The sequence below is a fragment of the Rhinatrema bivittatum genome, chromosome 9 (genome assembly GCF_901001135.1).
Source record: "Rhinatrema bivittatum chromosome 9, aRhiBiv1.1, whole genome shotgun sequence".
Lineage (NCBI taxonomy): Eukaryota > Metazoa > Chordata > Amphibia > Gymnophiona > Rhinatrematidae > Rhinatrema > Rhinatrema bivittatum.
Genome location: NC_042623.1, coordinates 212311905 through 212329041, shown reverse-complemented (window position 1 = coordinate 212329041; position 17137 = coordinate 212311905). Strand labels below are relative to the sequence as shown.

Sequence of the window (17137 nt, the reverse complement as noted above, 5' to 3'; positions counted from 1 at the left end):
TTAAATTAAATCCCCACCCTCCCGAACCCCCCCCAAATAACTTAAATAACCTGCGGGTCCAGCGGCGGTCCGGAACGGCAGCGGTCCGGAACGGGCTCCTGCTCTGAATCTTGTCGTCTTCAGCCGGCGCCATTTTCCAAAATGGCGCCGAAAAATGGCGGCGGCCATAGACGAAAAAGATTGGACGGCAGGAAGGTCCTTCCGGACCCCCGCTGGACTTTTGGCAAGTCTCGTGGGGGTCAGGAGGCCCCCCACACAAGCTGGCCAAAAGTTCCTGGAGGTCCAGCGTGGGGGTCAGGGAGCGATTTCCCGCCGGCGAATCGTTTTCGTACAGAAAAATGGCGGCCGGCAGGAGATCGACCTGGCAGGAGGGTCGTTCAGCGAGGGTTCCGCGCCTCGCTGAACGACCTCCTGCAGTCGATCTCCTGCCGCGCATTTTCCTACGGAAACCGATTCGGCGGCGGGAAATCGCTCCCTGACCCCCGCTGGACCTCCAGGAACTTTGGCCACGCTTGTGGGGGGCCTCCTGACCCCCACGAGACTTGCCAAAAGTCCAGCGGGGGTCCGGAAGGACCTCCTGCCGTCCATCTTTTCGTCTATGCCGCCGCCATTTTTCGGCGCCATTTTGGAAAATGGCGCCGGCCTTGAAGACGACAAGATTCAGAGCAGGAGCCCGTTCCGGACCGCTGCCGTTCCGGACCGCCGCTGGACCCGCAGGTTATTTAAGTTATTTGGGGGGGGTTAGCGGGAGGGTGGGGGATTTAATTTAAAGGGTCGGGGGTGGGTTTTAGGGGGTTTTAATGTGGCCGGTTTTTCGATTTTTCGATTTTTCACGATTTTTCACGATATTTTACCCCCCCAAACGGCAACAATACGATTCCCTCCCCCCTCCCAGCCGAAATCGATCGTTAAGACGATCGAGGACACGATTCACATCCCTAGAAGATTATGCTTAGCTGACAACTGGTCTAAGGTAAGGAAACCCCCTTGAGATAAAAAGTGGCCGATAGTGATTATGCCTTTCTCCCTCCAGGGTTTAAAATGTGGAGAAGAGTGCCCCGGGGCAAAGCGCACATTATGAGCGAGCGAGGACTGGTAGAAATATTTATGTGTCCCCACCAGTTGTGTACGGGATTGCCCCCAGACGCACAGTGTGGTCTCCAAGACCCATGGGATACAGCGTACTGATCTCCATGTAGACCGTGGTTGCCAGGGCATGGCTGTAAGAGCCATGGAACCTACCATGGCTTGTTCTAGGACCAATAAATAACAAAGAAATAAATGTATTGGTCTTATTTCAAATAGAAAGCACTCTATCGCCAAGATACTAATGTAAGACCCTCTATTCACGAGTAAGACATTTCAAAATAGCTTCTCGTTTACCATAGGGGTCTAATTTGCTTTAATAAATCCTGCAAATTTGCTAGGACCACCCATTGCTTGGGGAAACAAGAACGATTGAGATCTATTAGTGCCCTGAGTTGCGCAGCACGGTAGTACCAAAGAATGTTAGGCACCCCCAAACCCCCCTGTAATTTAGGTAAATAAAGAACCGCCCTAGGAAGTCGTGGGGGTCGCCTGCGCCATATAAAATCAAAAATTCTCTTTTGCCAAGTGCGGAGGAGAGGAGGAGAGAGATACACAGGGAGGGAGGAGAACAAGTAAAGGAATTTAGGCAAGGTATTCATTTTAATAATAGCAATTCTGCCCAACCAGGAATACAAGCCCTTGTTCCAGCGGCTCAGGTCAGTAAATATCTTATCAATTAATGGTTGATAGTTCAAGCTATATAAGTCAGCAAGCTGGGATGATATCCTGACACCTAAATACTTGATGTGAGTTTTAGCCCATTTGAAAGGGAAGAGACCCTTCAATGACCGGACAACATCGGAGCTCAGGTTGACATTAAGTAGCTCAGATTTGTCAAAATTGATCTTCAGACCGGAGACAGCGCTATAACGGTCCAATTCCCGGATGGCCCCTTCAAGGGACGTCCGGGGGTCGGTCAGCATTACAGCACATCGTCAGCAAACAGGGATAATTTATACTGAGCTGCACCCAACTCAACACCCCTGATCTCCTGAGAGTCCGGATTGTGGCGGCAAGAGGTTTCTAGATATAAGGCAAACAAAAGTGGTGAGAGGGGACACCCCTGCCGGGTGCCCCTGCCAATGTCAAAAGCAGGCCCATAGCCATTATTCACCTTTACCCGCGCCTTAGGTTGTTCATACAATCTTTGGATCCATTGACAGAAGCCTGGCCCAAAGGCCATCTTCTGTAGGGTCGAAAATAAAAAAGGCCAGTGGACCAGGTCAAATGCCTTCTCTGCGTCCAGAGAGAGCAATACTGCTGGTTCTTTCCGCCTATGGGACCCACCACATGAGATCTAGCACTTTTCCGAATGTTATCAGCAGCCATGCGGTGCGGGACAAATCCTACTTGATCTGTGTGAACTAAAGCCGGGAGATACTTATTTATCGAAGCGCTAAGATCCGGGCCAAAAGCTTAAGGTCAACATTTATGAGGGATATAGGTCTATAAGAGGCGCATTGGGTAGGGTCCCGCCCCAGTTTGGCTAGGACCGTAATACCCGCAACATTCGCTTGTGGCGCCAGTTTCCCCTCTGCCCGCAGGCTATTGAAAAAGTGAGTCAGTGGCCCTGCAATGACAGGTGCACATTTCTTATAATAGACCCCAGACAGACCATCTAGACCTGGCGCCTTCCCCGGTTTGAGGGACTTAATAGCCGCCAATGTTTCCTCCACCATTATGGGAGCTTCTAACGCTTCCCGTTGGGGAGAGGTAAGACTCGGCAGGGTAACCCCCTTCAGGTAGTCTGATACGCTAGTAGGGTGGATAGACCCATCAGGGCTATACAGATGGCCGTAAAAAGCGGAAAATGCATCTCTAATGTCTGTAGAGGCCGTTAATACCTCAGCCTTAGGATTCTTAATTTTAGAGATGGTGTAGAGGCTTGCCTGGCCTTTAGACTACGGGCCAAGAACCGCCCCACCTTATCTCCCCCCTCATAATAGGCCTGTTTTGTTATGTTTAAGGCATGTAGCAATTGAGCGTTATCTAGATTGTATAACTCGGATTTGGCTGCTAGTAACTTCTGGTAACAATGTGGAGAGAGAGTTTGCATATGTTCTCTGGCGAGCCAGGCACCAAAAGTCGCCTGGCCTGTTCCCGTTGGCGTTTACATGCTGCTGCTCAAGAGAGTAATAAACCCCTAGCATAAGCTTTGGAACAGTCCCATATGATACCGGGGTTTACCTCAGGGTCAGTATTTAGTTCAAAATATTCCTGCAATTGAGGTGTAAACTGTTGGACAAAGGAATCATCTTGCAGCAGTGACTCATTCAGGCGCCAGAAGCGCTCTCCCCTATCCCCATCACTCATATCCACCTCTAACGAGATAGGGGCATGGTCTGACCATGAAATGGCGTCAATATCAGTCGTTGCGGACAAAATTGCCCGATTGCATATCCATTAAAAAATAGTCGATGCGAGAAGAGCTATCATGAGGGGTGGAATAAAAAGAATAAGAGCGTGACTTGGGGAAGCGATGCCTCCATATATCCATTAAGGACCAATCGGTAATAAGGGACTTAAGTTGTCTACGTAACACTTTGGGTGTGTGTGATTGTGGCCTTGAGTTATCTAGCTCCTGCTGCAAGGTGACATTAAAATCCCCCCCCCAAAATTATATGCCCATCAGCGTGCTCTAAAAGCAAACCCCCAAGCTCCGTCAGAAAGGAATCACGATCCTTATTGGGGGCATAGATAGAAACAAGGGTGTATACCTGATTGGCCACCCGGACCTTCAGTAATAGGTATCGTCCCTTAGCGTCTGCTACATGGGAAATGTATTCATAAACTAAGGTCGCGGCGAGCATAATCCCCGTTCCCGTGAATTTACTGCCACCCCCACAGCCGGCATGATAAACATGGGGGTGGGTTCGGTATGCTAATAAATGGCTGTGCCTATTCTTTAAATGTGTTTCCTGCACATAGACTATATCTGCTCGCTGATGGTGAAGTTCCTGTTTAAGTAGGAATCTCTTCCTATAGGAATTGAGCCCCTTAACATTTAGGGATACTATTTTAACCATGATAGATATCTGAAAAAGAAGAAGTTAGCCAAAGGATATACTGGTTCTGTATTGTAATGTTAAGCCAACCCATTGACAAACAGGAATGCGTAAGAGAGAGCCCCCTGCCCCGTAACCAGAGAAACCAACCAAACATATATATGAAAAAAAACCCTTGAGACTCCATCATATAAAGGTGAGAAATCAAAAAAGTCCGCCTCCACCTTCCGCGGACCATTTCCCTGGGGGTGCAGAAAAACAGCGCACTGGCCGACAGTCAGTACCCCCCCAGGTCCCCTTATAAAAACTGCAGAGGAATAAGCTCTGAATACAACGGTAGACAGCAGATGAAAAGAGGCCTAGAACCCACCCTAGAACTGAATATGAAAAATAGCTATTTGGGTGGGCACAGACAAAGGTACCAAATCAGCAGAACTGAACAGGAAAAGCCGCGCAGCGGCGATAAGAGAGACCAAAGAGAGATCACCATCCCTGAGTCAGATTGATGTCCCTGGTAAGTGAAAGTCTCATCCTGTATCCGCGGTGGTCAACTTGCTGGAGTATTCTGTCTGCGAAGACGTCCCCGGCCAGCTTCTGGTCGCCACCATCTTGGTGTTGCCTCCATCCGTGTCGGCTTATGGGAAGACGGCTCCTTAGAAAACGTGATCGCCAGGCCCGCCTCCTTGAATACCTGCTCAGCTTCTTCCAGTGTTTTAAGTTTATAGGTAATCCCCCTTGCATTGAAATAGGAGGGCAAAAGGGAATGCCCATCTATATTTAATCCCTGCATTCCGTAGGGCACCTGTCACCTCTCGAAGTTGAAAACGTTTTTGGAGAGTAGAAGGTGCCAAGTCACTATAGATAGCGATGGCGTTGTTCTCCCATGTCCAATTGGGAAGAGAGCGTGCTGCAGCCATTACTTCCTCCTTTTGCCTGAAATTGAGGAATTTAAGGACTAGATCCCGGGGCTGATTGTTCCTCCTTTGGCCTAGTGCTCGATGAGCTCGCTCCAGTTCAATGACCATATCAGCCCTCGGGTCGCTCGAGGGGGCCTTGGTATCAGTAATAAGTGCTTTGCAAATGGCCGCCACCGTGGCCATGCTGTCCTTATAGCTATCAATTTCAGGCACCCCTCGGATACGGAGGTTGGAGCGCCTAGAGCGATTCTCTAGGTACTCGAGTTTATCGGACATCGTCTCCATAGTTTGGCGCAAATGCTTAGTTTGCTGATATAAAGTGTCCAGGTTAGCGCTCTGGTTGTCGGCGCGTAAGTCAAGTTCGTCCACGCGGTTCCCGACAGCGTTCAGATCCTCTCTCAATTCACCCATGCGCTCCTGCAGCTCTGCCTTATAGCTTTTAAGGTCAGCGCGAATTTCGCAGAACCAGGTACAGATTTCAGAGCGGGTGGGTATATCTGGGTGAAGACTTCCCATCAGGGGCTCAGCCATGGGGGCCGTTCCAGGGCACGCGTCCGTGAGTGCCTCTAGTTCAGCCCGCTGCTGGCTGGCCTGCTCGCCATCGTCCTCGGAGCCGAGCATGTCTGCAACTTTACTGGAAGAAAATTGCTTGAGGTCAGTAGTCCGTTTCTTCGCTGCCATCCTGCTCGATCCCGCAGCTAACCGTCCAGTTTTGAAGGAGAAAATTCCCCGCTATCTGCAAATTATTTGAAAAAGTTTGAGCTTGGGAGGGAGCACGAGCCACTATGCGACCATCCGCTAGCACTGCTCACTAGCGCCCCCTCCATTTTTCTTCTTGTTTTAATAAAAACTGAAACATTTCCAGGAAAAATAAAAACTGGAAATGAAGGTCTCTACTTTTACTACAGCAATAGAAATATTGAGGATAATTTTCAAACAACTACATGCAGCAGCATATATTCATGTATATGGCCGCACTTAGATCTACAGTGGTATTTTATAATATAATCCACACACATAAAATATGTGACGCTCTTCCTTGTAACATCCATGTATGTATGCTTACGTGCAAATACATGCAAAAGATTGAAAGCGAGTATTTTAATGCATTAAAACATTGATTCTTTATTTTAAAAATATACGCGCATATATTTTATACATGAAAATAAAGTACGACTTGCTCGCGTAAAACCCAATTTCTCACAGGACAAGCAGGATGGTAGTCCTCACATATGGGTGACATCACAGGAAGGAGCCCAATCATGGAACACTTTTGTCAAAGTTTCTAGAACTTTGACTAGCACCTACTGGGCATGCCCAGCATGGCACTAAACCTGCAGCCAGCAGGGGTCCCCCTTCAGTCTTCTTTTTTCCGCGCAGCAGTAGCCACGTGGGTTAAGGAGCTCCACAGAGATTCCTGACTTCCTCACGGAATTACTAAAAACCTTCATACCCCACAGGGATCCCCCTCTCAAATTTTTGATTCCGCGGTACTCTGGTATGTCTTTTACCCTTTTCGGTCGGGGTTCCGAAGGCCCCTAAGTATAAGATAAATGTCCATAACAGACCCTCATAAAGTCTGTGTAATGTGCCTTGGGTGCGAGCATGATGTCCTGACTTGCACCAATTGTGCCTTAATGATACCAAAAGGTCACAAAGCCAGAATGGAGAAAATGGAACTTCTCTTTCGTTCCCAAACTCCGACGCCGTCGATTGCATCGACATCGTCTGAACTGGCACCGTCCACTTCGCGCCAGCATCGGGCACCGGCCGGTGATCGTCCGGCGTCAATGACTTCCCGGCCATCAACTAAGTCTTCTTCCCCTCAGGACCGAGGGGATCGTAGAGAGAAACATCGGCATTGACACCGAAAGCCTCGGACCATCGATGAAGGAAAATCATCAACTTCGCCATCATCCGAGCCGCCATCGAAGAAACCCCATCCAGAAAAGGCATCAACCCTTTCTGGGACGAGGTCACCGAGGCAACCCTCACCCGGACGGGTATCGGGAGCCGCGACCACCTTTAATGGTGGTCCCTCTGGCTATGCCTCTGCCTCCTTCTCCCCTTCCGGAGCCGGGGCTGCTTGCTCCAGGTCTCCGTGAAGAGCTGGACCGGATGGTTCAGGAGGTCATCGATAAGGCGATGCACAGATTCCAAGTTCCCCCGGCACCGAAACCCTCGTCCCATCCTTCTCAGGTTCCTAGAGGGACAGGTGCTGATCCCTATGACACCTGGACTGACAATTCATCTTAAGACACTGATGATTTACTATCTCCTCCTTCTCCTACTGAAAGCAGGAAGCGTTCTCCTCCAGAGGACTTGTCCTTCATAAATTTTGTGAAGGAAATGTCTGAGTTGGTCAATTACAGACTGAGCAAGATGATAGGCACCAAATGATGGAGCTGTTACAATTCCTGGATGCGCCCAAGGAAATAACCTCCATCCCTATTCATCAGGTTGTTTTGGATCTTCTCAAAAAGAACTGGGAACACCCTGGTTCAGTAGTTCCAGTCAATCGAAAGGCAGATACCACTTACTTGCTCCAGTCAGCCCCAGGATTCTAGAAACCTCAGCTGGATCACCAATCTGTGGTTGTAGAATGTGCCCAAAAGAGGGCACGATGCTCAAAACCCCACTCCTCCTTCCCCCCAGGTAAGGAGCAGAAATTCCTGGATGCCATTGGCCGGCGTGTCTTCCAGGGATCGCCTCTTACCAGCTGTATATGACCCAGTATAATAGGGTCTTATTTAAGCAGATACATGATTTTGCAGAGTCCCTGCCTCAGCAATTCCAGGAACAGCTTCAAACCCTGGTACACAAGGGTTTTGAAGCAGGGAAGCATGAAATAAGATTCTCTTACGATATTTTTGACACCGCTTCCAGGGTATCTGCAGCTGCCATTTCTGCAAGAAGATGGGCCTGGCTTAAGTCTTCGGACTTGCGCCCTGAAGTACAAGACAGATTGTCCGATCTGCCTTGCATAGGAGACAATCTGTTTGGCGAACAGATCCAGCGGACGGTGGTGGAACTCAAGGAGCATCATGAGACCCTTCGCCAACTCTCTCTCTCCTCCAAACAGCCATTCAGGAAGGATACTAAAAAGTCATTCTTCCGTCCAAAGAAGTCCTATCCACCACCATCTAGAAGTCGTTCCACGAGACCTTTCCAGACGGCCCAGTCTCTTCAACCTCTGAAATAAAAGCCACAAGCAGCTCCTCAGCCGGGCCCTGCTTCCGGCTTTTGACTCCTGCATAGAGAGCAGCAGCCAGAGTCCACTGCCTCAGATACCAGTGGGAGGTCAATTGTGCCATTTCAACAACAGACGGCACACAATCACCTCAGACCAGTGGGTCCTTGCCATAATCTCTCAGGGATATCACCTGAACTTTCTCTCCATTCCACTGGATTCCCCACCTCGGCTGACGTGGGGAATATCTGACCATTCACCACTCCTGGAACAGGAGGTTTCCCTCCTCCTCCAGTCCAGATAAATAGAACCAGTGCCCTACTCCCAATAAGGCCTAGGGTTCTATTCCTGGTACTTTCTAATCCCCAAATTCTGGACCCATATGCCCTCATCAAGTACCTCCAACGAGAAAAGTTCAAGATGGTAACCTTGAACATAAGAAATTGCCATGCTGGGTCAGACCAAGGGTCCATCAAGCCCAGTATCCTGTTTCCAATAGAGGCCAAACCAGGCCACAAGAACCTGGCAATTATCCAAACACTAAGAAGATCCCATGCTACTGATGCAATTAATAGCAGTGGCTATTCCCTAAGTAAACTTAATTAATAGTCGTTAATGGACTTCTCCTCCAAGAACTTATCCAAACCTTTTTTGAACCCAGCTACACTAACTGCACTAACCACATCCTCTGGCAACAAATTCCAGAGCTTTATTGTGCATTGAGTGAAAAAGAATTTTCTCCGATTAGTCTTAAATGTGCTACTTGCTAACTTCATGGAATGCCCCCTAGTCCTTCTATTATTCGAAAGTGTAAATAACCGAGTCACATCTACTCATTCAAGACCTCTCATGATCTTAAAGACCTCTATTATATCCCCCCTTAGCCATCTCTTCTCCAAGCTGAACAGCCCTAACCTCATCAGCCTTTCCTCATAGGGGAGCTGTTCCATCCCCTTTATCATCTTGGTTGCCCTTCTCTGTACCTTCTCCATTGCAACTATATCTTTTTTGAGATGTGGCGACCAGAATTGTACACAGTATTCAAGGTGTGGTCTCACCATGGAGCGATATAGAGGCATTATGACATTTTCCGTTTTATTAACCATTCCCTTCCTAATAATTCCTAACATTCTGTTTGCTTTTTTGACTGCTGCAGCACACTGAGCCGACGATTTCAATGTGTTATCCACTCTGACGCCTAGATCTCTTTCTTGGGTGGTAGCTCCTAATATGGAACCTAACATTGTGTAACTACAGCAAGGGTTATTTTTCCCTATATGCAACACCTTCCACTTGTCCACATTAAATTTCATCTGCCATTTGGATGCCCAATCTTCCAGTCTTGCAAGGTCCTCCTGTAATGTATCACAGTCTGCTTGTGATTTAACTACTCTGAATAATTTTGTATCATCCGCAAATTTGATAACCTCACTCGTCGTATTCCTTCCCAGATCATTTATATATATATTGAAAAGCACCGGTCCAATTACAGATCCCTGAGGCACTCCACTGTTTACCCTTTTCCACTGAGAAAATTGACCATTTAATCCTACTCTCTGTTTCCTGTCTTTTAACCAGTTTGTAATCCACGAAAGGACATTGCCTCCTATCCCATGACTTTTTAGTTTTCATAGAAGCCTCTCATGAGGGACTTTGTCAAACGCCTTCTGAAAATCCAAATACACTATATCTACCGGTTCACCTTTATCCATGTTTATTAACCCCTTCAAAAAAATGAAGCAGATTTGTTAGGCAAGACTTCCCTTGGGTAAATCCTTGTTGACTGTGTTCCATTAAATCATGTCTTTCTATGTGCTCTACAATTTTGATCTTGAGAATAGTTTCCACTATTTTTCCCGGCACTGAAGTTAGGCTCACTGGTCTATAGTTACCCGGATCGCCCCTGAAGCCTTTTTTAAATATTGGGGTTACATTGGCCACCCTCCAGTCTTCAGGTACAATGGATGATTTTAATGATAGGTTACAAATTTTAACTAATAGATCAGAAATTTCATTTTTTAGTTCCTTCAGTACCCTAGTATGCATACCATCTGGTCCAGGTGATTTGCTACTCTTTAGTTTGTCAATCTGGCCTACTACATCTTCCAGGTTCACAGTGATTTCGTTCAGTTCGTCTGACTCATCACCCCTGAAAACCATGTACGGAACTGGGTTCCCTTCTTCCTCTTCTGCAAAGAGGAGACTGGCTCTGCTCTCTAGACCTCCAGGACACGCTCACACATATTGTGATAACTCCATCTCATCGCAGATTTCTGAGATTTCTGGTAGTCCCCAGACACTATCAGTACCGAGTGCTACCATTCAGCCTGGCATCTGCACCATGAGTCTTCACCAAGTGCCTCGTAGTAGTAGCAGCCCTCCTCAGGACTCAAGGTGTTCACGTCTACCCCTATCTCGATGATTGGTTGATCAGGGCTCCCACTCAGCAAGCTGCTTTGTCATCCCTACATCTCACCTTACACACTCTGATTTCGCTAGGATTTCTCATCAACTACGTGAAATCCTGCTTAGTCCCACCTCAAACTTTGTCCTTCATAGGGGCAGACCTGGACACCTTTCAAGCAAAGGCATTTCTAGCTCGACAGCGAGCTCTCACTCTCATTTCTCTTGCACACTAGCTACAGTCTCAGCACCGCTCGACTGCATGCCACTTCCTCATCCTGCTGGGACACATGGCATCCTCAGTACAGGTTACCCCAATGGCCCACTTGGCTATGAGGGTCATGCAGTGGACTCTAAGGTCACAATGGACTCAATCCATCCATCCACTATAGACCATTGTCCACATCACTGACCCACTTCGTCAGTCTCTAGCCTGGTGGAAAAATCAGATCAATCTCCTCCAAGGCCTACCCTTCAGGCTCCAGACCCTCAAATAATTCTCACCACCGATTCTTCCAACCTTGGCTGGGGAGCACATGTCGCCAATTTGCAGACACAAGGATCTTGGTCTCCAGAGGAAGCCAAACACCAAATCAATTTCCTGGAGCTACAAGCAATCAGTTATGCTCTCAGGGTGTTTCAGGATCGCCTTTTCAACCAAGTCATCCTGATTCAAACAGACAACCAGGTGGCCATGTGGTACATCAACAAACAGGGAGGGACGGGCTCTTACCTACCGTGTCAGGAAGCGGCACAGATATGGGCGGAGGCCCTCTCCCACTCGATGTACCTCAGGGCCACCTACTTGCCCGAAGTGGACAATGTGTTGGCGGACAAGCTGAGTCGCGCTTTCAACCGCACGAGTGGTCCCTCGACCCAACAGTAGCGGATTCAATATTCCAACATTGGGGTTATCCCCACATAGACCTCTTTGCTTCACCTCAAAACCGCAAAGTAGAGAACTTTTGCTCTCTCACTCGCAGCCAACACTCACAGCCAAGAGATGCGTTCTCCCTCTCATGGGCAACTGGTCTCCTATATGCATTCCCTCCACTTCTGCTTCTCTCAAAGACTCTCGTGAAGCTACGTCAGGAAAAGGGAACCATGATCCTGATTGCACCTCACTGGCCACACCAAGTGTGGTTTCCGATCCTTCAGGACCTCTGCATTCACAGGCATATTCCCTTGGGAAAGGACCCGCTTCTGATCACTCAGAGCGATGGGTGCTTGTGCCACCCCAATCTTCAGGCCTTATCCCTGACGGCCTGGATGTTGAAAGGTTAATTCTTCAGCCACTCAACCTTTCGGAGCCTGTTTCCTGTGTCCTGATTGCTTCACGGAAGCCTTCCACGAGAAAATCTTACCTTTATAAATGGAACAGATTTAAATCATGGTGTTCTGCTCAATCCTTTGATCCTTTTACCTGTTCCATCACGATGTTTCTGGACTAACTCTGGCACTTGTCAGAATCAGGTCTTAAAACTTCTTCCATCAGAATGCATGTCATTGCGGTAGCTGCCTTCCATAAAGGTGTTGGATGTTCCTATTTCAGTACAACCCCTTGTAAACACGATTTCTGAAGGGCATGCTCCACCTCAAGCCTCCGCTACGCCCTCCGGCCCCTTCTTGGGACCTCAATCTGGTTTTGGGTCGGCTCATGAAACCATCATTGAGCCTCTCCAATTCTGTGATCTTAGTTATCTCACATGGAAAGTGATTTTTCTTTTGGCGATTATATCCGCTCACAGAGTTAGTGATTTTTACAGGCCCTAGTTACCTATCCTCCTTACACTAAACTTCTGCACGACCGGGCAGTACTCCACACTCACCCTAAGATCTTGCCTAAGGTAGTATCGGAGTTTCATCTTAATCAATCCATTATACTACCTACCTTCTTTCCCAGGCCCCATTCCAATCCAGGAGAACAGGCTCTGCATACCCTTGACTGTAAAAGGGCTCTAGCGTTCTATCTAGACCGTACAGCTGCCCACAGGAAAATCACTCAATTGTTTGTCTCTTTCCATTCCATCAAATTAGGGCAGCCTGTGGGTAAGCAGACTCTCTCCTCCTGGTTAGCGGACTGCATATATTTTTGCTATCAGCAAGCAGGCATTCCACTTCAAGACCATGTTAAAGCGCACTCTGTCAGGGCCATGGCAACTTCAGTAGCGCACCTACGCTCGGTGCCGCTTCCTGATATTTGTAGGGCTGCTACCTGGAGTTCTCTCCATACCTTCACAGCCAACTGTTGTTTAGACAAGGCTGGAAGACAAGATTCCATCTTCGGCCAAACTGTCTTGCGCAATCTTTTTGCAACTTGATGTACCAACACCCTTCCGCCTGCCCGTTAGGGTTCAGGATGCCCTCTACCAAATTCCACCCCAGTTGTTGTGCCTATTGCACATCTTTGGGTACATTTCGTGCATACTCGGACATCCTCAGCTCGGTACTCACCTCTGTGTGAGGACTACCATCCTGCTTGTCCTGTGAGAAGGCAAATGTTGCTTACCTGTAACAGGTGTTCTCACAGGACAGCAGGATGTTAGTCCTCACGAAACCCGCCCGCCACCCCGTGGTGTTGGGTTCATTACGTTTTATTATTTTATTTTTGGCACTTCCTGTAGCTATAAACAAGACTGAAGGGGGACCCCTGCTGGCTGCAGGTTTAGTGCCATGCTGGGCATGCCCAGTAGGTGGCAGTCAAAGTTCTAAAAACTTTGACAAACGTGTTCCGTGATTGGGCTCCATCCTGTGATGTCACCCATATGTGAGGACTAACATCCTGCTGTCCTGTGAGAACACCTGTTACAGGTAAGCAACATTTGCTTTACGTGAACAAGTCAGTATATTTTAAAACTTGCACATGTGATTGAAATTACCAGTTTACTAATAAGTCCACCAGTTCTCCAGTCCTTTTCCAGGTAATTCAGACCAACCTGGTTCTTCAGCCTGTTCTGCCCTAGGTTCACCCAGACCTCTCAACGAGCCAATAATATACGATAAACAAGTCTGATATCAATTACGCAAGATAATTAGCAGGTGTAAAATTATGTGAGTTGCCAAATATACACGCATAAGTGTCTTTCAAAATAGAAATTTACACATACAACTATTGGCCCTGCCTCAGAACGCCACTTTTTACATGCATATATGTATGTGCATGAAGTGTGAAGTACATGCATGCTTTCAACTTTTATAAAATATGGATTGTGCATGTACAGGCTATTTACAAGCATATATGCTAAGTTTGACACATGCAACTCTTTGAGAATTACCTCCATTAAGGTGAATTTTAAGACCTGTGTACAGGCACACATATACGCCCATTTGCCAGCTCGCGCACATGAACACAGCGATTTTATTACATGTGCATGGTATAAAAGTGGCTGTGTACACCTACATGTGCGCACAATTTTACATTGACGCATGCATTTGCTGCCTCGATCACGTAAGTGGGGGGATTTTGGTAGATATGTGTGTCAATGCAATTTATTTTCCCAGCTTGTTCCCAGTTTGCCCCACTAAAGGAGAGGAGTTCCTAAACCCCCTAGCTAACATGCCTCCCTTTTACCCTATTAGCCCTGACTCTTAAAACCCCGCTGTCTAGCCTAGTTTTTTTTTTTGTTGTGTTTCATGATTTACATGCCGTCCATAGCAGAAGTAGTTACGCAGATAGGAAACCCAGCACATGCTGGTGTGTGTAAATACTTATGCACTGATTTTATTCATATTTCCTGGAATTCCCATGCCCCGCCTGGACCATGCCCATACCCCGCGCCTTTTATGAAAACTTTTGCTCGTGTATCCTGGCGCCTCTTAAAATCCGCACAGTGTGTGCTGGGCTGATATAACGTGCGTATCTCCCAGCTGTGGCACACGTAGAGCTTTTAAAATTTACCAGAATGTTTAATTGGTGCTCATACACCTTTTTGGACTCTTGATAGTTTCGCAATTTTGGGGCCGATATTCAGCCGCTCCCTGGATAGTTAAGTTAGCCAGATATAGCTATCCGGCTAACTTAGGAATATTCAGCGGTGCTGTTGTGCCGCTGAATATTTCTTTATTTGTGTGTTTTTATATATCGAAGTTTGGAACTAGCCTTCACTCCGGTTTACAGGTAAAACAACTTGTTACAGCAAAAGTTATAATAGATAATTTTTACATTGTTAACAGATAACGTTTGTGTTTACTATTCTTAGCAGATAACGTTTAACTTTACTGCCAGTGAAATGGCCAGAAGTAATATAACGTTTAACTATATCGAGGTTATAAAATATCCCCGACTTTCTTAAAGTTAGCCAGATAAATGTAAGTATATCTGGCCAACTTTAGGACAGACCTACAGCATGACCAGTTAGCCACGTAAGTTAAGCGGCTAACTCTTCTCCGCCCGGAAGTGCCTCCCACCCGCCCTATCTAAATGACTTTTGAATATCAACCTCTTTATACTTTGTAAGAACCCACAGCAGTGTGTTAAAATATATTATTGAACAAAATAGCTTGACAGCAACAGGCATCCTCAACCAGCTTGCTTGAAAATCCTTAAGGCAATACAACCTTCCTCCTGCTCCCCTACACCCCTACTCATTATACTGTTCTTAAAAATACTACATGGATTGAGAGCATGCTAAAACTTTAGCAAATTAGGTAGTTTATTCATAAAAATTAGTGTGCTATTGTTTTGTTGAAGCTTCATGCTCTGGCAAGCTGAACTGTACTTTTGCAAATTAGTTCTTTCCTTTTTTTGTTCCAGCTATAGCCGGGCACTCCATTAGTGAAAAGAATGAAAATAATTTATTGAGATATGAAAACGAATACTTTTGGTTCCGATCCAGAAATAAGTGGACTACATAGACTGACACAGCAAAGACACTATTCAATTCCTATTCAGGAATGGATAGCAGCTGACTTGGCAGTTTTCATATCTTATTAATAAACTTTTTTTAATTATTCACTTTATAGAGTGCCCCTGGGCAGAGTTATCTGCACCATCACTACTACGAGCTATCTTTTTTTTTTTTTTTTTTTAATAATTTACCAGCAATTTTATGGGTCAATTAATTGACTGATTTTTGCCATTAAACAGTAATATGATTTATGAACATAGATTTAATTGGGTGATAAATATATACATATCGATTCCATTTGCAAGCCATTTTAAATGCTTTTTCCTTCTCCATCTTCTTTTTTTTTCTGAAAGGTCACTATGCCTGAACCCCTTCCAGTGAAACAAGTATCTAAAGAAGAACTTCTACTGTTTGCCAGCAAAATAAAAATTCAATTTCTGTTTAATAAACTCCATGAGTTTTTAAACTTTCCTTCTAATATACAATGGACCAAAATGAAACCTCCATCCTACCTGATCTCCCAGACACAGAAACTCATTTACCTTTGCAGCCTCTCCAGGTTAGGTAGGGATGTAGATGCTTTAGTAAGGGCTATAATTGATGAGCACAGCTAATTGTAGTACTTGGAAATATATTGGTCTTCATGTTGATTTGATGTCAGCTCCATAATAGCTGAACAGTGTCTCATTTTATGGTTCGATTGTATATTAAAATGCATGCATCAACATGCTAAATTATTGCTAGTATCTTATCCAACACTGTTAAATGCTGTGCTGCATTTTTGCATGATCAAACAATGTACTCCACTTGGCTAGGGTGAGGCTGATGGTGTTCTCTGAATGCATGCAGATTTGTGTAACATTTTTCTAAATAGACAAAATGTTAGTTACTACCAAAACTGAAACCACTGTAGCCAGTTGGTTATCTACTCTTCATTAGGTACAAACTTTGTACAGTTGATGTAAGTTAGTTTTATTTTTCATTTCCCTGTAAACAGATTGAGAGTAAAATATATATATATACAATATATTGTCTGGATAATTTTTTCTATATTATAAAATTAAATGTTGAAAGAAATAAAATGATTCAGATTTTCACTTAGGGTAGATTTTAAAAAATTGCGCGTGTGTCCATGTGCGAGTGCTACCCGGCACGCACACATGGACGAGCGATTTTATAACATGCATGCGCATGTTATAAAATGCCAGGACAGCGCACGCAAGAGGAGAGGGAGGATTTTTGCAGTTACCCATGGCGACGTATCGGAGCCTTCCCCAGTTCCCTCCCAGTCCGCTCCAATTAAGGAGTTCCAATTAAGCAGACTGGAAGGGAACCCCCTAGCCTGACCTTCCTTCCCTTTCCCCTTCCCCTATCCTGCCCTCCCCCTATCCCAATACTTAACCCCCCAAAATTATTAACCTACCTTTTGCGCCTGCTTCTCAGCAGGAGCAAGTTACACGTGCCGGCACCCTGCCGGCACGCGATCCCCCGGCACAGTGGCAAATGGGGTGTACATGCTTGGGCGGGCTTTGAAAATTGGCCCGGTGCGCGTAAGGCCAGCTACTTGCGTAAAACCCTGGCTTTTAGGTATATAGGTGATTTAAAATCTGGCCCTTATTCTTTGTCAATTTAAAATCCAGTAAGATAGGAATCACAAACTCCAGCAGAAAATATGTTTTAACAGTA

The 17137-nt window shown here is 46.2% G+C and overlaps 1 protein-coding gene across 3 annotated transcripts in view; it reads left to right on the top strand.

Annotated features, from left to right (window-relative positions):
- Positions 1–16475, top strand: part of ERICH6 (glutamate rich 6) — a 285150-nt gene extending 268675 nt beyond the window's left edge. The window contains exon 14 of one of the 3 annotated variants that reach the window (XM_029616495.1): positions 15805–16475. In XM_029616495.1, the coding sequence (XP_029472355.1) occupies positions 15805–16065 (261 nt within the window). In that variant the 3' untranslated portion in view covers positions 16066–16475. The remainder of the gene's footprint in view (positions 1–15804) is intronic. The other 2 variants (XM_029616497.1, XM_029616496.1) reach the window with 2 other exon arrangements.
- Positions 16476–17137: the final 662 nt, after the last annotated feature.